This window comes from Canis lupus, chromosome 27 (assembly GCF_003254725.2).
Source record: "Canis lupus dingo isolate Sandy chromosome 27, ASM325472v2, whole genome shotgun sequence".
In the NCBI taxonomy this organism is placed as follows: Eukaryota; Metazoa; Chordata; class Mammalia; order Carnivora; family Canidae; genus Canis; species Canis lupus.
In genome coordinates this window covers 39,362,742-39,383,217 of record NC_064269.1, presented here as the reverse complement: position 1 = coordinate 39,383,217, position 20,476 = coordinate 39,362,742, and the positions used below count along the sequence as shown (strand labels likewise).

Genomic DNA, 20,476 nt, shown 5'->3' with positions numbered 1-20,476 from the left:
AAGGGTCTGTAGTCTTTTTTGACAATGTTCATCTTCCCTACACATACTTTCTTTCTTCCTGCCCCTTCCTCAGAGCCCTCACTCTTTTTCCCATCTTTGTGTCTCTAGCACCACTTCCCTTCTCTGGACCCCAAGAATCCCATCCTGAGACTATGTAACAGTCTCCTAATGGTTCCATTGACTCCAGTGTCTCAGCCTTCCAAGGCAGCCTGCATGCCGCTGACAGAGTCCTCTCCCTGAAGGGGCATTCTCCCAGCCCTCCATCTGTTTAGCAAGTAGCTGCTGAGGGCCTCCCTACACTCTCATACCCACATGCCAGTCAGTCTGCCTGCCACCTGCAGCCCCTTGAAGGGCCAGCCCAACATGGTCCAGGGAAAACCAACCCCTCCACTCTACAGCCGTGGCTTCTCATACCAGGTCTGAACACCTAATCCAGAGCCTGCTGAGGGACCATGCAGATTCTCTCTTTTGAAAACTGAAACCAAGAGACACAAAAGGAAGCAGGAATGGGATGAGCTACACAGCCAATACCCAAAAGGAAAAAGGGCCAGGATTTCTGACAGCACCTCCAGCTCCAGTTCCCAGAAGCCTGGCTCCCTTCCATTACCTGCACCCATGAGCTTGCTTCTTGCTTTCTTATAACACAGCTCTTGTTCTTTGAGCAAGCTGGAATAAATTTCCAATCCTGCACAAAGAACTGGGCCTGCCTGAGGTATCTATAATACACAAAACACTGTCTTAGACACCACGAGGGAGATCAGGTGAATCTTATGTGGATGTTGCTCTCAAACTGTTTATAGTCTATAGGGAATGGCTGTAAACAACTACAATAAAAGGCACAAAGTGATCAGGGCCTTAAGAAAGGCACAGTAAAAGGCTGTGGGCAGGCAGCAGAAGGAGTTCTGATTGCCAGAGAAGCCATGTGGGCCGAGTCTTGAAGAACAATGACACCTGGGCAGTGAAGAAGGGGCGAGGAGAGGGAAGATGCCAACACTCCCCCATCTAGACTTTCAATGGCTCCCTATTGTCTTAAGTTCTTTTCTCTTGATGGGGGGATCCTTTGTATGTGGCCTGACCCATGTGTCTACTAAATCCATTCCTTTGTTCTGTCAACACACAACCTCACAGCTGCATCACTGCTACAGTCACCTCCTCATTGCCCTCCCCATCTCCAACTCATGCAAACTGTCCTGCCTCCCTATGCTGCCCTCCACTGCCTACCACCATCCTTTCCTGATCCATTCTGCTTGGGGCACCCTCTTTTCTACACTTCTACTATACTTAGAGTCCAGTGCCCTGGAAAGGAAGGGAAGTGATACTCTTTGAGGCCACCCACACACCTCGACACCACCCACCAGGAAAACCCCTGGTGCCCTTCACTGTGTGCAGCACTGCACTGTTGGTTGCCATTCAGGTCTGCAGCATAGTAACTGGACTGTGAAATTCCTCAGCTCTTAGCTGGCTGTTTACCTCGGGCACGGCACAGAACTAAGCAGAACAAACACCCACAGATTGGTTGAATGCACAGTTGCTAACAGCTACATTTGTTTTACATGGTGCTGTGTTACAGTGCACAGATTCATGTGGTTTCTCCCTTGGATTTGAGGCTTTTTCACATAAGTGCATCCTGACCTCCCAACACTGGAATGGGGCTGGGGATGCTCTGAGAGCAAGGTGGGGAGGAGGGCGTCTCTCCTTTTTCTATCCTTGTCTCAGTGCCTGAGGAGGGCTCTGCATACAGCAGGGCTCAGAATGCTTCCTGACTGCAGGCTCTATAAAGAGAAGCCAGACCATGGGAACAGATGAGAGGGAGCAAAGAAGTCACTGAAGAGGAGTCATGAGGACAAGGGAGGATTGTCATAATGGCAAAGAACAGCTCACACCTCCTGTGTGCACTGTATGCCAGGCACTATGCTAAGTGCTCTACACACATATCTCATTCACCCGACACAAGAACCCTATGAGGTAGGTATTCCTTAACCATTCTTAAGGATGAGCATGATGATATCCAAAGGTTAAGAATCTTGCCCCAGGTATATGGTACCTGGGTTAAGAGTGCTGACTTTTATGACACAGAGCTAGATCTGCACTGTCTTGTGATGGACCCCAGCTGGTAAGGAGTAGGACTGTGAGACACACATCTAGGACCGCCTGGCCCCTAGGTCAATGTTCTTAACTTCTATTCAGAACAGAGTTCAGAAACCCTGTCCCTTTACTTTCCTTTTCAGTAAGGCTTCATTCACTTTTTGAAGCTCCCTAGAGTCCGAAGCCGAACCACAGAGGAGCTGGGAGCTAGGCCTGAAGGCTCCACAGACCCAGTCCATACTGACCAGCACCCTCCATGCGCCCGGGCTCAGTAGCCTCTACTATGGTTCCACTGACAGAGAGTCTCTCTGCAGAGAACCACTTCTCCCCAGTCTTCCTTCTGGCAGATTGGGCCTCAGGCCAGGCCCACCACGCACAGCACCACTGATCATAATAATCATTGTAATGAGAGGCAGTACTATTATTTTTAATTGTAATTTGCAGGCAATCATGCCCAGCGGCTCTTGGCTGCTGCAACCAAATACACAATCACATAAAACACAGCAAAGCTGTTAAAAAAAACACAACTGAAGCCCACGCTATGCCAGGAAGCTCTGACGCATCCCACCCTTTATGCTTTTCCTGTGTTGCCACATGAGAGGGAGCAAGAGGGGCAGGGGCAGCGGCAGTAAATTACCACAGATCCCAGGGGGGTAGGAGGCATCTGTTAATTACAGCTATTGAGGAAAGAGATGAGGTTGTTGTTGGGGCTTGAGAGTGGCAAAGTACAACTGAAAACCAAGTTTCTCTACAACAAGGAATTACATCCCAGGGAAGTCTGTAAGGGATCATGGACTCAGTATTATGAAACTATAGCCACTCAAGTCATGGGAATCCCTTAAGACAAATAAATGGGAATTAGGATTGCAATGTATCAAACATTGAATGTGCATTCCAGGTTCCAAATCAGTTCTGATGGATCTGGGGTAATCACGAGATGTCCTGCTTAACAAGCAGACACAGAGCTGCTACCTAAGGCTCCCTAGGCCATAAGCTTCAGCTTCAGCTGGTTCTATTGAGTTCCTCCTGGAAACACTTCCAGAGCCACATGGTGATAAGTGTCACTTCCTCCTACTCTCTGCCCCTACTTCTGTGGGCTGACTACTGCCTGTGTGCCCCTAGGCAGTGCATTTCCACCTGAGAACAGAGAATAGAGTGTCCCCTGGAAATGTTCCTTGGTGGCCTAGTAATATGGCAATCTTTCCAGTCTGGTTCTATCTCCACCCAAGGAGAGGTCCCTACAGGGAACAGAAAAAGCTTGTGTTAGTACTCCTAGCACTACTGAAAACAGACCTCTCCCTCTCTCCTCTTCACACTTTCAGGAATGTGTGACTCATGGTCCCATCCTGGCATGTCCTCCAGGCCCCATGGAGTCAGAGATAATCAAGCATCCTCTGCAGTGGGATCACAGCCCTGCCATTCTGTGATCTAATGGAGAAACTAAGGACCTGCATATCTAATGATGAGTAAAAAGTGAAAATCAGGTGGCTACTCAAGATGGGCTGAACCATGTTGACTTTGTTCCTTGTATGATACATGTGGGTGTATCTTCTTGGAAATGTCCAGTTATCACAGTGTTATTATTTTGGGTTATTCCATTCCAGTTTGTGAACAGAAGTGTCTCCGTGTGTGTGTGTGTGTGTGTGTGTGTGTGTGTGTTTGTGTGTTTATGGTCAGATGGCTATGGCCCAGAGAAAGTTTATTACCCTAATGCTCTGGGGAGACAAAGGGAGGAGGAAGAAAATGATGGAACTATCTGTTCTTTCCTTCACAAATCCCTTTGGTGGAAATACTGAAAACGCTACTCTGGCATTGAGTAAAATCTCTACCGTCTGCACTCATGGTGTCCGGAAATTGCACAGAATCTAGAGTCAGGAGATCAAGTTTGGGCCAACCTTCCCCACCAGCTAACTCTGTGGCCATGGCAGTCACCCCACACTCTGAGTGTTATTATAGTGGACATTGATGACTTCCCCTATCTTAGTAGATATATCTGGAGCTCCTCATGTGTGTGCTAGGGATTTTCTTTTTTTTTTTATGTATATTTTTTACTGTAGCTCGATTTGCCAACATATAGTATAACACCCAGTGCTCATCCCGTCAAGTGCCCCCCTCAGTGCCTGTCACCCAGTCCCCCCACCCACCTCCCCTTCCACTACCCCTTGTTCGTTTCCCAGAGTTAGGAGTCTTTCATGTTTTGTCACCCTCTCTGATTTTTCCCGCTCATTTTCAAACATGCGTTGGGTTCAAATTCCGAATAATTTCTACATGAGATTAATACAAGATGAATGTCTCATATCTTTTAAAAAAATACATAAAACCATGGAGGAATTCCTAGTACTACTCACATATAAAAGTAAAAGAGAGAAATCTATTGTCCCTATAATACTTCTTAAGGTATAAAGACTAAATACTAAAGAACATAAATCAAAGGATATGGGCTTTAGAGCATGGTCACTGTACCCATTTAAGGTATTACCAAAATAAGCAAGGTTTATGATAACCACTTACCCCACAGAGCCATGAAGATAGAGAAGAAGACGGTGGCAGGGTTGTCAAACAGGTGGCTTGCCTTTGCCGTGCCACAGGCTGAGCTGAGGTTCCAGTAATCACAGGACTTGTCACACAGGGGACACATGGTGAAGGCATTCTGCTGGTCACACATCTCTTTGCTGCGGAAGAGAGAGGTTGCTGGGTCAATGAGAGCTAAGGCAGGACCCACCACAAGCTAGTTGCCCTAAAGACATCTCCCACTCCAAATCCATGGCCAAGTTTATTTGCTCCAAAAGCGAGGTGTGTTAAAGACATTGGAATTGGATTCTTTGCCATGAGAGCATTATTCCTATATTTTTTCAAAGAAACGGGTGGGCCCCTTCTGCGGTACGGACCCGTCATTAGAGGTATTCTAGCAGAAAATTCATGAGCATCTGCCAGAAATGTTGTACACTGCAGGATGATCCATAAAGTCCCTTCAAAATGTGCTGAGTCTAAGAGATTGGTGGGGAGCACCAACAACTATGAATCCGTCACCTGTCTGAAATTGGATTTCACCATCATCATGCAAGCACAGACCGTCTCCTTAAACCCTACTGGCTGCCTCACAGATGTGTGAGACCTGGTCATGGGGAGAAGCAAACACAAGAGTATGGCTGGATCAACACAAGCTCTAATTTCTCAAGGAGAAGCCACGTGAAGAAGACTGGAGTCAGAACTGGGTTAGAGGCCCTTTCCAAGTGCACCAGCTGCATGAACATTTGTAGAATGGGATCTAACTTCAGCCTAATAAGAATGATCAAAACCATGAAATGGGACTAGGGGGAATGAAAGAATAGGGTAATTTCTTCCAAAGTCTAGATTCTATGATACTTATAGAGAGAAGCATGAGTCAAATAACCGTTAGCTATATTCTAACCTAGTCTCAGTATATTTCTATTTAGTGGACTAATGAATATAGTTGAAATTCCATTCACTCTTTCGGTGGTTAGCTATCCAATAAATTCAGGCTTATATGAATGCTTGCGAATAAGAACCAAAGTACTACCAGCCCTAATTGGCTTCCCTAGCGTCCCTCCACACTACATATTGGTAGGAAAATGAGTGAACTCATCACTCTGGTGTGTAATGCTTCCCCTGGGGAATGGGTAGGTGGTTATGTTCATTGTTTGGGGCAGCAGGGTGGAGAACTCAAGATTTCATGAAAATGAAGCATTGGCTGTTCTCATGGAGCAGCTGGAGACACAGTTATGGGGAGGTAGGGGGTCCTACACTGAAAACCACTGCTGTGTTCCCTCTGGAAAGTATGGGTACTACAGAGCATGGCTGATGAGTGGGAGGCCATCACCAGGGTGAGCTGGCTGGTACCCTATGTGCTAATGCAAGTGCTTATATGAAACCCAGAAGTCAAGGGGTGCCTGGGTCCAGTTCCCCTTCATTAGGAAGATGAAGGGCTTTCCTGAGGACTGTCCCTGGCTGTCAAGTCCCAGCTTTCAGGTTTGTTTTTAATGAGCTATTAAGCCCACAGCAAGAAAAGGCCTTCTGTGTGAGAGAATGGAAACTCTAGGTCTCTAAGAATAAATCCTCGTTCCTCCACTTGACTTGCTGCTAAGCTCTCCATTGGCAAGTGTCAATAGCAGTGACTCATTCACAATGACAATATTAAATAATAACATCTTAATAGTAAGTTCAGCCATGCTGGTTTCACTTGGGCACATTCTTATGGGTAACTAGAGAGCAAGGTTTATTCTGTCTTCTGGGTCAGACAAGTGTCTGGTGTATCATTGAGAAGGAGTTTCTACTTTCAGAGAGGAGAGTCCCCTCCTAGAAAACAGATTCACACAGAAAACTGTTGGTCCATATAAATTTTAGTAAGGGGCTGTGCGTTTAAGCCATGTCTGAGAACATAAGAGGTTCCTCAATGCTGCCCTTCAGGTATATGTGTGTGTCAGGGATATCACTTTGCTTTTTGGGGCTTTTATTTTATTTTTTACACAGAGACTTGGGGGAGGGATACTCCTAGCCTAATCCTAATCAAAAGCAGTCGATGCCAAAAGGTCAGGAATGAAAAATGTGCTAGCAACTAGTTAACAAAGTACAAAGCACTTTGAAACATAAGTGCTGTGTCTGTTTTTGGGAGGACAGTCAACTGCTGATCATTTGTACAAAAGGGCAGCCACCATCGCATGGCTATTCCCTAGATCATTTAAATTTGAAGTCAGAATGCTTTATATGTATTGGGTCGTATTGTTTGCTTGTTTGTCTGTTTGAATGCAAGCAATTTGAACAGAATTCTGGAGAAATTCTGCCCCAGGATGATATTAAAATGACTTTGCATTCTCTGAGAGAGGCTGCCTGCCTAGGCAAGGCTGAAAAGAGAAGTGGAAAGATGAGAGGAACTCGGCTAGAATTGAAATCCTATCTGGGTTATTCATGAACTGCATAATCCATGGATTTCTAGTTGGAAGCAACTGTGCCTATAAATCGAATGCTGTATTTCTCCAGTCTATCGTTTTCTCTAGAAAGCACAAGAAGGTTGATAAATGGCCCAGCAATCAGCTGAACCAGAACCCCAAAGTGAGTGGTGTTCTTAATCAGTAACTCATTGCTCACAAGTTAGATGATGCAAGGCTGTGCTGGTGTGAAGGGAGAAGGTGCAACATGGCAATTATTCCAGAAATTCAGACACAGTGTCTGCTGTTAAGGTCTCAGACCTGAAGTGACCTTTTTGTTTTTTAATAAGATGGTTTAGATCAATCAGCCTTTTTTTTTTTTTTTTTTTTTAAACGCTCCAGTCTTCCCTACCCATATAAGCAAGTACCTAATAAATGGAACCAACCCTTTGGTATAAGTAAAGTTCTATAGATATTTCATTCACATGTGGAATTATTTCTCATAAGTCATATTTGTATCTCATATATCAAAGTTGCTGAAGATAAAAGGTACCATTTAAAGTTCCACATAATGTAAATTTTCTGCTTTTGATATCGTCCTAAAGTTATATGAGACATAACCACTGGGGAGAACTGGATGAAGGCCACATTTTTTTAAAAAAAAATGATACATAGATAGTAGACTCCAGGCTTAATGTCAAAATTAGAAACCCTGTAAAGTAACCACAGGAATAGTACAAGTTTTTAATCATGCTTAGGCGTTGGTGACAGACACAGATCCCGGAAGAGTATGAATTTGTTTAGATTCAGTATTAGGATTTAAAGACTATCCTTTTGTTGATAGGGAGTGCTATTTTATGAATTTTCATCAAGTCCATTGAGCCTAGATTTTTGATGGGTATATAATTATGATTAAAGAGCAGTCCTTTTAAAAAAAATTATTCATAATACACTTATTTTTTTCTATTATTTACATATTCATTTATCACATCCCACCTGAATCTGAACAACCAATAACCAAAATTTCAGCTTTACAACATCAATTTCAAACTTTTTTTGACTGTGATCTACAGTTTAAAAGCGATCTTTTATATCAGATTCCAGTATGCAAATATATATATATATTCCCCCTCTCCTCTATAAACATACTTATATAGCTAACTAAAATTTCATGAAGCAATACCCATACTTCCTTCTTGTGATGAGTACTAACATTATATTTCATTCTACTCTTTGCTATCTTATTCTCATTCATTTAAAAAAATAACCATTACACTGATTCTACTATCCACTAATGGGTTGCTATATATAGTTTATGAAATATTATACATTCTGACAGGTAATAAGATACATCTGCGGGGATAATGATCACATTTTACATGCATATATACTATATATGAGTGCATGTGTATAGACACATATTTTTCAGTATGTGTAGACCATGGTCATTTCCAGCTATAATGGTCACCGTCGGATGTATTCCCAGATGGGGAACCAAGGCATACGTCCTAAATCCTGATGTAAACCGGCACTCCGATGGCCCACCCTCTACATTGGCCCTGGCTCTCCATGCACAGTGTAGAGTTTTCTAGTTTGAATCAACCTGAGCCCCAGCTCTCTAGGGATCAAACTGGGCAAGAGAAATGTGGGAGCCATGTTTTCTAAGAAATCACCAAGCAAAGCCAGTTGGCTGCCAAGGAGGATATGAGCCTTCTGGGAGACTTTACATCTTTTTCTTTTTAAGATTTTATTTATTTATTTATTTATTTATTTATTTATTTATTTATTTATGAGAGAGAGAGAGAATACAAGCATGAGCAGGAGGGAGAGGGAGAAGGAGAGGGAGAAGCAGATTCCCGATGAGCAGGGAGCCCAGTGCAGGACTCACCCCAGGGCCCTGAGATCATGACCTCAGCCTAAGGCAGATGCTTAATCCACTGAGCCAGCCAGGTGCCCAAGACTTCACATCTTATGGGAAAAGTAAAGACTTTGGAGTAGGAGACAATTGAGGTCAAATCAGGATTGTAACAATTATTAGTTGCTGTAGTCGGACCAGTTATATGACTGCACTAGCATCAATTTCTCCATCTCTGTTAGGTTAAAATAAAACCAATATAACAGTTTACAACCATGATCTCTACAGGATCAAAGAAACTAGTACATGAGAAACACCCAGCACCATACCTGGCACAAGGCAAGCATTTGGTAAGTATTAGTTTTTCCCTCATGCTAGTTGGCCTGAGGGAGGCAGAACCTCCACCCTATATGTTATGTGATAAAAGTCATAGAATTCCCAGTCAAAACACTGAGCAGCTGGTACTGGAGTGTTATACACAAAAATATCCAAATCCTTGTCTCTTATACCGTTATTTAGCTTTGTTCTAACTATTGGAAACACCAACCCTAGTTTCTAATTTATAAGACCATTTCTGTAGATTATATAGATGGTAACAAGAAGAGATAACTGGTAACTCCTTTCCCCAAAGGAGCCCAGCTCTTGGCCCTTTCTTCAGAATGGCCATTACTTCCTCCAACTACAGTGGACACCCACAGTCTGCCCAGTGTCCTCATTCACCTGGCTGCTGAGGGAACATCCTATTGGTACAATGTGATCCTGCCCCATAGCCACGACTATTGGCCCAGGGCCTATACCCTAATCCAAAGTGAGCCAATAGGACTTTTTCATATGGAACCACTCAAAGAGAAAGCTCTAAGAAACAATACCTATGAGCTATTGGTAGGAATGTTTATATCCAATGGGGAAAATCTGTAGTGAAACAAATACAGGAAAGAACCAGAGATGGGAAATAAACAAGAGTCCCTATTTCCATTGGCCCTTATGCTAGCCACATGCCTGCCACTGTGTTCCCTGATACACCCCAGAATCCTCATAATAGATTCCCCTTCTTTTCTTTTTTCTTTTTCTTTTTCTTCAGCAGTTCATGTTGCATTTCTATCACTTGAAACTGAAAAAGTATTAAAATATATTAACCATGCTTTGGTTTTCAAGGACGGTGCTGAATATGTCAAGAGATTTAAATTCTAAATATAAGTTAAGTGTCTCTCTTGCGACTTGTACTTTATTTCCACATATGTTGATTCTTTCAACAATTATTTATTAATATTCTACTGTGTGCCAAACATTGTCTCCTTGAATCCTCACAACAACATCACTAGGCACATGTTATTATCCCTGTTTACAGCCAAGGGAAAGGAAGGTTCAGGGAATGAAGCTATTCACTCTTACAGCTACTATGTAATGCTGTCCACCCTAAAGGATGCTATTTTTTTTAAGAGAGAGACAGAGAGAGGAGACAGAGTGTGAGCAGGGTGGAGGGGCACTGACCAAGGAAGGGAGAGAATCTGAAGCAGGCTCCACACCCAGCACCAGCCCTGTCAGGACAGAAAATTCTAAGGGATATAGAGAAATGACAGAAGCTGTTGAGACTAATGAGCCAAAAGGATCTTCAGAAGATGAGGATATCTCTGATAGAAGAGCAAGTCCAGAGTTGGCCTCCAGCACCACTCAGTTTCCTCAGGCCAGGCGACCTCAGTTTCTTGAGCCAGTCCCACCATCTAGCACTGCAGTCTTATCTCCTCTGGAGACTCCTCTGGAGTCTTAACTCCTCTGGAGCCTCTGTCGACCAGGCTTCCTCCCAGAGCCCAAGCCCCCTGGCTTCAGGCCCCGTCAAGATCCCCACAAGACTGGACTGAGCCACTATGTGAAATTCTTTAGCTTCTGTGCTAAGATGCCCATGGAGAAGAAGGCTGTTGAGATGGTGGAGAAATGCCTGGACAGGTATTTCCAGCATCTTTTTGATGACTTGGAGGCATTTGCTGCTCATGCTGGCCGTAAGACTGTGAGGCCAGAGGACCTAGAACTGCTGATGCCACGGCAGGGCCTGGTCAACAACCAAGTCTCTCTGCATGTGCTTGTGGAGCGGCACCTGCCCCTGGGGGCTCAATCTCATGACTATAAGACAATGACCTGAGTCAAAATCAAGAGTTGGATGCTTAACTGACTGAGCCACCCCACACCCTAAGTAGGCTATTTTTAAGTGCTACTATTCTTCGAAGACTCTCTTTTCACCATAAGGACCAGCCTTTGTTCCTTCTCTTGGCTCTCCAAGGGCCCCACTCTGGGGCCTGTCCCCTGAAGTTTCTGACTTCTGAACCAGAGGGTGGGCCCTTCTCACTTCCAGAGCTGCCTGCCTCTATGGACAGCCTCACAGAATTTTACCCCATTAGTGTTTGACCATATAGACATGTGATTGCTACCCAATGCCACTCAGCATTTCCCACCTTGGGTCTTATGAGAATCCAGAGAAAAAAGTCATAAAGTGGAGGGGAAAACACATTTCTCAGGCATGGATTTTTTCCACCAGGTAGAATCCAGTTGCCCACATCATACCCTGGCCCTGGAGAAGAGCTTAACTAGGAAAGGGAGGGAGCCGCCCCCAGCGGGCTCTGAAGCCATTCCCAGGCTCTGGAGTTCCCAGATCTGTCTCTGGAGGGAGGTTACGTGTGTGGTAAGGGGAGGAGAGAGTAGAGGGTGAGGACTTTGGAAGGAAGCATGTGAACTGTACTTTCAACTGCAATGAAACTCTAAACTACTGCCATGTGGGAACTGAGGCTTTTTCTTTAAAGTCATCTCACCTGGGAATATCTTCTTCGATTGTTGCACATCCATAAAGAAACACGATCACTCCAATTACAGAAGAAGGAATAAGGAATGACGTATATAATCCCAGCCAGGCAAAATACAGTCCAATTTTTTCTCCAAAATACTTTCTGAAAAAGAAAGAAAATCACAACACATATGACAAACACCATCCATCTCTCCCATTTCAGTTTGTTCTAAACCTGACAACGGGTCAGTGTAAACAAAGAGATGAAAGTTAGGTGGTGCATGAAGGACCTCAGCACAAAGAACCAGTCTCTTCAGTTATGAATTATATTCCCTGGGAATCTCTCTCTCTCTCTCTCTCTCTCTCTCTCTCTCTCACACACACACACACACACACACACACACACACACACCAGGGAATCCTGGCTATTCACATGAAATAGCCCCTAGAAGGAATCCAGCCCTAACAGCAAACTGAAAATAGGCCATACTATTTTGTCATCTTTACCAGACAAACATGAGGAACACATCATTATCTCATGAGTACCACAGCCCACAGAAAAACACACCTTTTCAGAACTAGCTTATGTGAACAAAACATGCAAATTATCTAGGTGGGCATGTGGACTTACATACACCAACCTTAAATTCATAGAAAAAAGACTAGAAGCATTTTGGTAAAAGATTAGCAATGGTTTCTTTAGCTGATGGGATTACAGGTGGTGTTTATTTCTTTTTTTATCTTTCTGCATTCTGAAACTAATAATATAATAAAAAGATTATTTTAAAGAGAAAATTAATAATCCATTATCTTTTTGATCCCTAGGTGCAGGAAGTTAGTAAATTATCACACAAGGTCTCTAAAACTAAATTTTTCCTTTAAATAAATATTGGTGATGGACACCTGATGAAAAAAATACAAACAACAGAGAAACAGTATATTTTATTTCCAAAGAGGCTCTGACACAAAATACAGTAGGGAGATGGGAGTGCAGCCCACTCTTTGATGTGAGGACAAAAGAATAAGTAGAGTGAGTACAATCTATTTATCTACTACTAGAGGTGCTGCTCCCACCTCAGATATAGACAGTGGTAAGAAAATGTGACTTCCACCTAACAACCAGGGAAATCTGGATAATCTGTGACATCAAACTTTCGTTGAACCCATCAGAGAGTGGAGGCTGCAGGGTAATCATATGAACCGAATTAAAAAAAAAAAATGACAGGCCCCTCCAAGGAAAGATAGGACATGCAAACAGTTTCAGATTTGGCAGAGCATGGGAGAAAAAGGCCATCGTTATTAAAATGAGTACAAAGAAAAAAAGATATAATCTTGTAAACTCTGAAAGGCTGAGTATAGTTTAGCAGGACAGATTAGAATCACTTAGGAACTCCAGATACAAGAGAGGTTTACACTCATTCACAAGATCCCAGCCGATGACCGCCATCTGGTACTCATGAAGAGGGTAATGGTCAAGGTAGGAAACTGGGAAGGGCCTCTTTAGTTGCAGAGAGGCATAGAAGTACACCCACCTCCCAGCATCATCTCTCATTCAATCACTGAGTGACAACGATCAACAGTCTGCTTTGGGGGAGGGGTAAGAGAGAGGATAACATCCTAGGGTCTATCATACATGTAACCGAAGTCCCAGGAAGATTAAGGGAAGGAGGACAGAAGAAATATTTGAATGGATTATGTCTAAAAAACTTCTCCAAATTAATAAAAAACAACCCAACATAGATCTAAGAACTCCAGAGGATCCCAAGCAGAATAAATATTAAAACCAAAACAGAAACCTACACACCTACACATATCTTAATCAAATCTAAAAAACAAAGATAGAAAATCTTTAATTAAGCTGAAGTGGGGGTGAGGGTGGTGCTGGGGAAGGGAAGATGAGAAAGAGAGGATATTATATGCAAAGGAACAAAGGTTAGATTTACAGTCAATTTCTTGGCAGAAACTATGTAAGCCAGAAGATAATAGAGTGACACCCTTAAAGTATGGAAAGAAAAAAAAAAACTTAACCCAGAATACTACATGAAATAGTGCTCCCATAGGGATAAAACTAGTTCTTTGGAGGCCAAAACCTTTATTACATATTACAGTGTTTTTTAGAGCCACAGAACATAGACGGATATACTGTGTGTGTGTGTGTGTGTGTGTGTGTGTGTGTGTAGTGTCAAAACTTCATGGAGGAAGGCAATAATACATAAAAGGCAGAGAAATATTGGTAACAAGCAAAAATAGTGATGGAATATGGTAAGTTAAAGATGGATTCTGTAAACCCTAGAGCAACCACTGAATTTTAAAAATAAGTATAATTAATAGACCAATGTTGGAGATGAAATGGACCATAAAATATACATATTTGCAAAGAAGTCATGAAAAGAGGAAAAACAGAAACAAACTACAGACAAAACAAATAGAAAACAAATAGCAAGATGGTGGTTTTATAATATAAATACATTAATGATAACAAATGTAAATGTACAAATCCATTTTTATTATAAAGGCATATACAGAAAAAAAGTGAAGAAATGAAAAAAGATATACCATGCAAACATGAATCAAAAGGAAACTGGGACATACAGAGGAGGCTTCAGAACAAAGAATATCACTTGGGATAAAGAGGGGCATCAATGAATGACAACATTATCATTCATTTCATTAGAGAGGCCTTATAATCCTGAATGCATGCAGTAAAATGCATAGATCACCTACATACGTCAAAATGCATAGAATAAAAACCAACTGAACTAAAAGGATGATTAGACAAAATCTCAAGTATAAACTGGAGACACCAACACTTCTCTTTCAAGTAATGGAGAGAACAAAGAGATGTAAAATCAGTTAAGGACACAGAAGTCACCACAAACTAACTTGACCTAACTGATATTTATAGAACAATCCACTGAACAGTAGAAAATACATTCTTTTCAGCAAGAGAGTCCATTTTCTAAGTCATAAAGATTTTTTAAATTTATTTATTCATGAGAAACACAGAGAGGAGAGAGAGAGAGGCAGAGACACAGGCAGAGGGAGAAGCAGGCTCCATGCAGGGAGCCCGACGTGGGACTCGATCCCGGGTCCCTGAAGGCGGCGCTAAACTGCTAAGCCACCCAGGCTGCCCCATTTTCTGAGTCATAAAGTCAATCTAACAAATTTAAAAGGATTGAAGTAATGAAAATTTTATTCCCTGACCACAATTAAGTTAAACTAAAAATCAACAGCACAGGGGATCCCTGGGTGGCCCAGCAGTTTGGCACCTGCCTTTGGCCCAGGGCGCGATCCTGGAGTCCTGGGATCGAGTCCCGCGTCGGGCTCCTGGCATGGAGCCTGCTTCTCCCTCTGCCTGTCTCTGCCTCTCTCTCTCTCTCTCTCTCTCTCCCTCTGTGTGTGTGTGTGTCTATCATGAATAAATAAATAAAATCTTTAAAAAAATAAAAATCAACAGCAGAAAGATATCTGAAAATTTCTACAAATATTTCAAAAGTAAACAACGCCCTTCCAAATAACCCAAGGAAATGTCTAAAAAGAAATAATAAAGGAAATTAGAAAGTATTTTCAATTGTGTTAAAAGGAAAACACAACTCTTCAAAAGTTGTGGGATGCCATTAAAGCAACACTTAGAAATGTATAACATTGAATACTTGTACTAACATAAGAGAGCTCTGAATCAATAAGCTTGCACTTCTACTAGAAAAAGAATAAATTCAATCCAAAGCAAGCAGAAGGAAAGAAATAATAAAGTAGGGAGCACAGATCAGTGAGAATGAAAAACAATAAAGTCAATGAGGGATGCTTGGATGGCTCAGTGGCTGAGCATCTGTCTTTGGCTCAGGTTGTGATCCTGGGGTCCTGGGATGGAATGTCACTTCGGGTTCCCCACTAGGGAGCCTGTTTCTCCCTCTGCCTATGTCTCTGCCTCCCTCTCTGTGTTTCTCATGAATAAATAAATAAAATCTTAAAATAAAAAAAGAAAGTCAATGAAACCAAAAACAGGTTGATAGGATCCATAAATTGAGAAATGTTTAGTCAGACTAATCAAGACGATGAATGATAAAACATAAATTACCAATATGGGGAATGAAAGAAGGGACATCACTACAGTTCCTATTTCCATGCCCATGTGATACTGTGAGCTGCCTCCTCATAGGTGCTCATCTTGCCTTCCCTTCTAGTCCACATCCCTTCTGGAAGAAAAGTAGGAAACAGAGAAGGCAGGAGAGACATAAGACATAACAAACACAAACTGCCCTAGCGCTCCAGTCTTGATTGTCTTATTTGGCTCCACTTTTAATTCTCATTACATCTTTTTCAAATGAGAAAACTGAAGCTCTCTGGATAAAGAGACTTGTCCAAGGTCACATGCCTAGTGCCTGGCAAAGCAAGCATCTGACCCCTTGTCATCAGACCCTGCCATATCTAGTGCTCTTGCCAGGATAACAACAGCAGCCATGATGACTGAAATTTATTGAGAGCTAATTCTTTGCCAAGCTCTGCTTTTAGAAGATTCTAAATAGTCTCAATTTTTAGTCCTCACAACTCTATGAGGTAGTGTGTTATTATCTTCCAATTATAGATGAGAAAGTGATGTAGAAGATTAACCCAAGGTCACCTGGCTGGTAAGAAAGCAGAGACAAGACTCAAATTCAGTGAGGCTAACTTGAGATTGCAGCTCTTAACCTCCACAGTACACTGACTTTTAGGAAGGACTTAGAGACATGGGGACATGCCCAGGGAAAATCTGCTGAGTTGGAGAAAGCACAAACCTACCTATCCCCATCCCCCATCCTCTGCCATCTTCTCCTGTTCTCTTCCAGCTCTGAAGCCAGATCACCACAGAATCACATCTGAGGCATTCAATCATGCAGAGACATAGATTTCTCTGACCACCCTCTTAACCCATATAATCTACAAATCTTTTCTCCCATTGCTTTCCAGACTTACGCTTAAGGAGCTGATCTGATAAATTAAATCTTACAGGGGTACTTTGTCGCTTCTTCCAGGAAATAAATGACATTTCAAACTTCATGAAAACACAATACCTTCACCCATTAAAAGGAAGAGATAGGGTATTTTGAGGGACTCTTCTAACTATTCCACATAAGCAATTTACTCCTCTTTTTTACCATAAAAGTACTGCTGGCCAGAAAGGTAGACAGGAAGCCCATACACAGAGCCTAGATACCTTGCAAAGGAAGGTAGCGAGGTCAAAATGTATTAGGATTAATAATAGATGGAACAAAGAAGAAAAAAGAATCATTTATATCATTTAAGGGCAACAGTTTAGTAGTGAAAAATTCAGATGTCTTCAGGAGCCAAGCAGAAAACATAAATGACTGAAGCAGACCAAACACTACCAATAATAGCACCACCAGTAGGACACTAGAAGGCTTAGTACTATCTACAGGGACCAGTAATTAGTCAGCTCTAGCAGTCCAGGGTGACATGTGAAAAAATGGGGAAATATTGCCAGATCCTACAATTTTCCAAGAAAAGCTGGAAATCTGTATTTCTCCTAACTTTTCAATGTTGGCAACTAATTCAACTGGAAAAAATATGTGGAGGCCAAACAAAAACATCCAAGGACTGGACAATGTCTATGGGATATCAGCTGGTGCCCTCTCTGGTATAGCAGAGCTCACAGAACAGGGGCTCTGAAGTGAGGAGAGCTAGCATGAACATGCCCTCTGCTGTTCCCTAACTTGGGAAAGTCTTTCCACTTCTCTAGGTTTCATTTTCTTTTCACTTAAAAATATGTTAATGTAGGGGATCCCTGGGTGGCTCAGCAGTTTAGCGCCTGCCTTTGGCCCAGGGCACGATCCTGGAGTCCCAGGATCGAGTCCCACGTCGGGCTCCCGGCATGGAGCCTGCTTCTCCCTCCCTGTGTCTCTGCCTCTCTCTCTCTCTCTCTCAATCTCTCTCTCTCCTCTCTCTCTCTCTATGTCTATCATAAATAAATAAATCTTTTTAAAAAAATATGTTAATGAAAGTGCAATGAGCAAGGTAGAGGAGGACATAGTAAGCAAGTAATAAATGTTAACTAATAAATGTTATGAATGACATTTATTCTAAAAGTCCATGTGATCTACATTAAAATGAAAATTTTCTGTTCAAATGGTATTCTTAAGTGAGTAAAAAGACAGGCCAAGGAATAGGGGAAAAAATATGTGTATATGTGGACTTGTATCTGGAATACATAAAGAACTTCCATAGATCAATAAGAATTATGAATCCAACAGAAAAAAATCTTTTCATTAAAAAGATATCCATTTGGGGTGCCTGAGTGGCTCAGTCATTTAAGCACCAAACTCTTGATTTCAGCCCAGGCTATGATCTCAAGGTCATGAGATCAAGCCCTGGCTTGGGCTCCACATGCTTAAGTTTCTCTCTCCTTTCCCTCTGTCCCACTCCCACTAAAAAAAAAAAGATGCCCAATTGACCAATAAACATATGAAAAGGTACTCAACCTTTCTAATCATCAGATCATCAGGGAAAAACAAATGAAACCACAACACAATACCTCTACATAGTCAAGAGAATGGTAAAAATGAAAAAGAGGGGAAATACCAAGTCTTGGCCAAACGTGGAGAAACCAGAATGCTTACACAGTGCCAGTGGGATGTATATAGGTAGATCCACTTTGGAAAAACTGCTGGGCAGTATCTACTACAGCTGAGCAAGGGCCCCAGTGATGCAACAACTCTCTTCCTAAGTATATGCCCAACAGAAAAGCACACATGTGCACTAAGAGATACATACAGGAACATTCACAGCAGCACTATTTATAATAGCCCCAAACTGGAAACCCCCCAGATGCCTATAAGCAATAAAATGAATAAATACGTTGTGCTATACTTGCCCAATGGAATGGGAGTTAACACATTACAAGAACATGCAACTATATGGATAAATTCCATCAACACAACATGGAGCAAAAGAAGCCACACACTAAAATATATATTTAATTATTCTATTAATATAAAGTTGAAAAACAAAATAACTGTGCTAGGAGTCCAGATAGTAGGGCCAATCATATTCTTCCTTGATCTGCACACTAGTTGTATGGGTATGTTCAGGTTGCAAGAATTCAGTGAGCTGTATATTTATTGCATATACAGCTTTATATAAGTATATTATGTTTTGATTTTAAACTGGTTTTATTTTTAAATTTTTATTGATTTTTTTTTAGTGTAGTTGATATACCATGCTACACTAGTTTCAGGTATAAAACAGTGATTTAACAACTTTCAGCATTACGCTATGCTCCCCACAGTGTAGCTACCATCTGTCACTGCACCATGCTATTACAATATCATTTACTATATTCCTTATGCTATGCCTTTTATTCCTGTGACTTACTCATTCCATAACCGGAAGCCTGTTCTCCCACTCACCTTCACCCATTTTGCCCACGCTCCCACTGGCAATCATGAGTTTGGTCTCTGTGTTTACAGGTCTGATTCTTCTGCTCTTTGTTTATTCATTTGGTGTGCTTTTGTTCTTTTGGTTCCACATATGAGTGAAATCATATGGCATCTGTCTTTCTCAATCTGACTTATTTTGCTTAGTATAATACCCTTTAGGTCCATCCATGTTGTTGCAAGTATCAAAATCTCATCCCTTTTAATGGCTGTGTGATATTCACACACACATACACACACACATATACACACGCCACATCTTCCTATCCATTTATCAGTGGACTCTTCGGTTGCTTCCATAGCTTGGCTATTGTAAATAATGCTGCAAAGGCAAGAGGTACATATATGCTTTTGAATGAGTGTTTTCATTTTCTTTGGGTGAATACTCAGTAGTGGAATTATCAGATCATTTGGTATTTGTTTTTAATTTCTTGAGGAAACTCCATACTGTTGTTAACCCACAGTACAGTGGCACCATTTGCATTTCCACCAACGGTGCACAAGGATTCCTTTTGCTCCACATCCTTGCCAACACTGGCTATTTCTTGTTTTTTAATTTTAGCCATTCTCACAGGTGTGAAGTGATATCTCATTGTGGTTTTGATTTGCATTTCCCTGATGATTAGAGATGTTGAACTTTTTATGTGTCTTTTGGCCATTTGTATGCCTTCTTTGGAAAAAGGTCTGTTCAGGTCCTCCACTCATTTTTTAATTGGTTATTTTTTTTTTTTGGTGTTGTCTTTGGTCTTAATATGTTTTGGATATTAACCCCTTGTCAGATATATCATTTGTAACTATCTTCTCCCATTCAGTAGGTTGTCTTTTAGTTTTATCATTTCCTTCACTTTACAGAAGCTTTTAATTTTGATGTAGTTTATTACTGCTTTTGTTTCCCTTGCCTTAGGAGACATGTCTGGAAAAATCTTGGTATGGCCAAGGTCAGAGATGTTACTGCCTGTGCTCTCTTCTAGAATTTTTATGGTTTCAGGCCTCACACTTAGGTCTTTAATCCATTTTGAGTTTATTTTTGTGTATGGTGTTAGAAAGTAGTCTAGTTTCATTCTTTACATATAGCTGTCCAGTTTTCCCAACATCATTTACTAAAGATCCTCTTTTTCTCCATTGCATAAATTCTTGCTTCTTTGCCATAGGTTAACTGACCATATAATCATGGGTTTAGGGATGCCTGGGTGGCTCAGCAGTTGAGCATCTGCCTTTGGCTCAGGACATGATCCTTGTCCCGGGATCGAGTACCACATTGGGCTCCCACATTGGGCTCCCTGTGGGGAGCCTGTCTCTGCCTCTCTCTCTGTGTGTCTCTTGTGAATAAATAAATAAAATCTTTTTTAAAAATCATGGGTTTATTTCTGGGCTCTCTATTCTGTTCTATTGATCTATGTGTCTATTTTTGTGCCTGTACCATACTGTTTTGATTACTACTGCCTTG

At 41.8% G+C, this 20,476-nt stretch overlaps 1 protein-coding gene across 4 annotated transcripts in view; it reads right to left on the bottom strand.

Annotated features, from left to right (window-relative positions):
* ANO2 (anoctamin 2) overlaps positions 1 to 20,476 on the bottom strand; it is a 343,823-nt gene that overhangs the window by 160,360 nt on the left and 162,987 nt on the right. For all 4 annotated transcript variants that reach the window (XM_025461920.3, XM_025461921.3, XM_025461922.3 and 1 more), the window contains 2 exons: positions 11,628 to 11,762; positions 4,597 to 4,757 (listed from right to left, as the gene is read on the bottom strand). In XM_025461920.3, the coding sequence (XP_025317705.1) occupies positions 4,597 to 4,757; positions 11,628 to 11,762 (296 nt within the window). The remainder of the gene's footprint in view (positions 1 to 4,596; positions 4,758 to 11,627; positions 11,763 to 20,476) is intronic.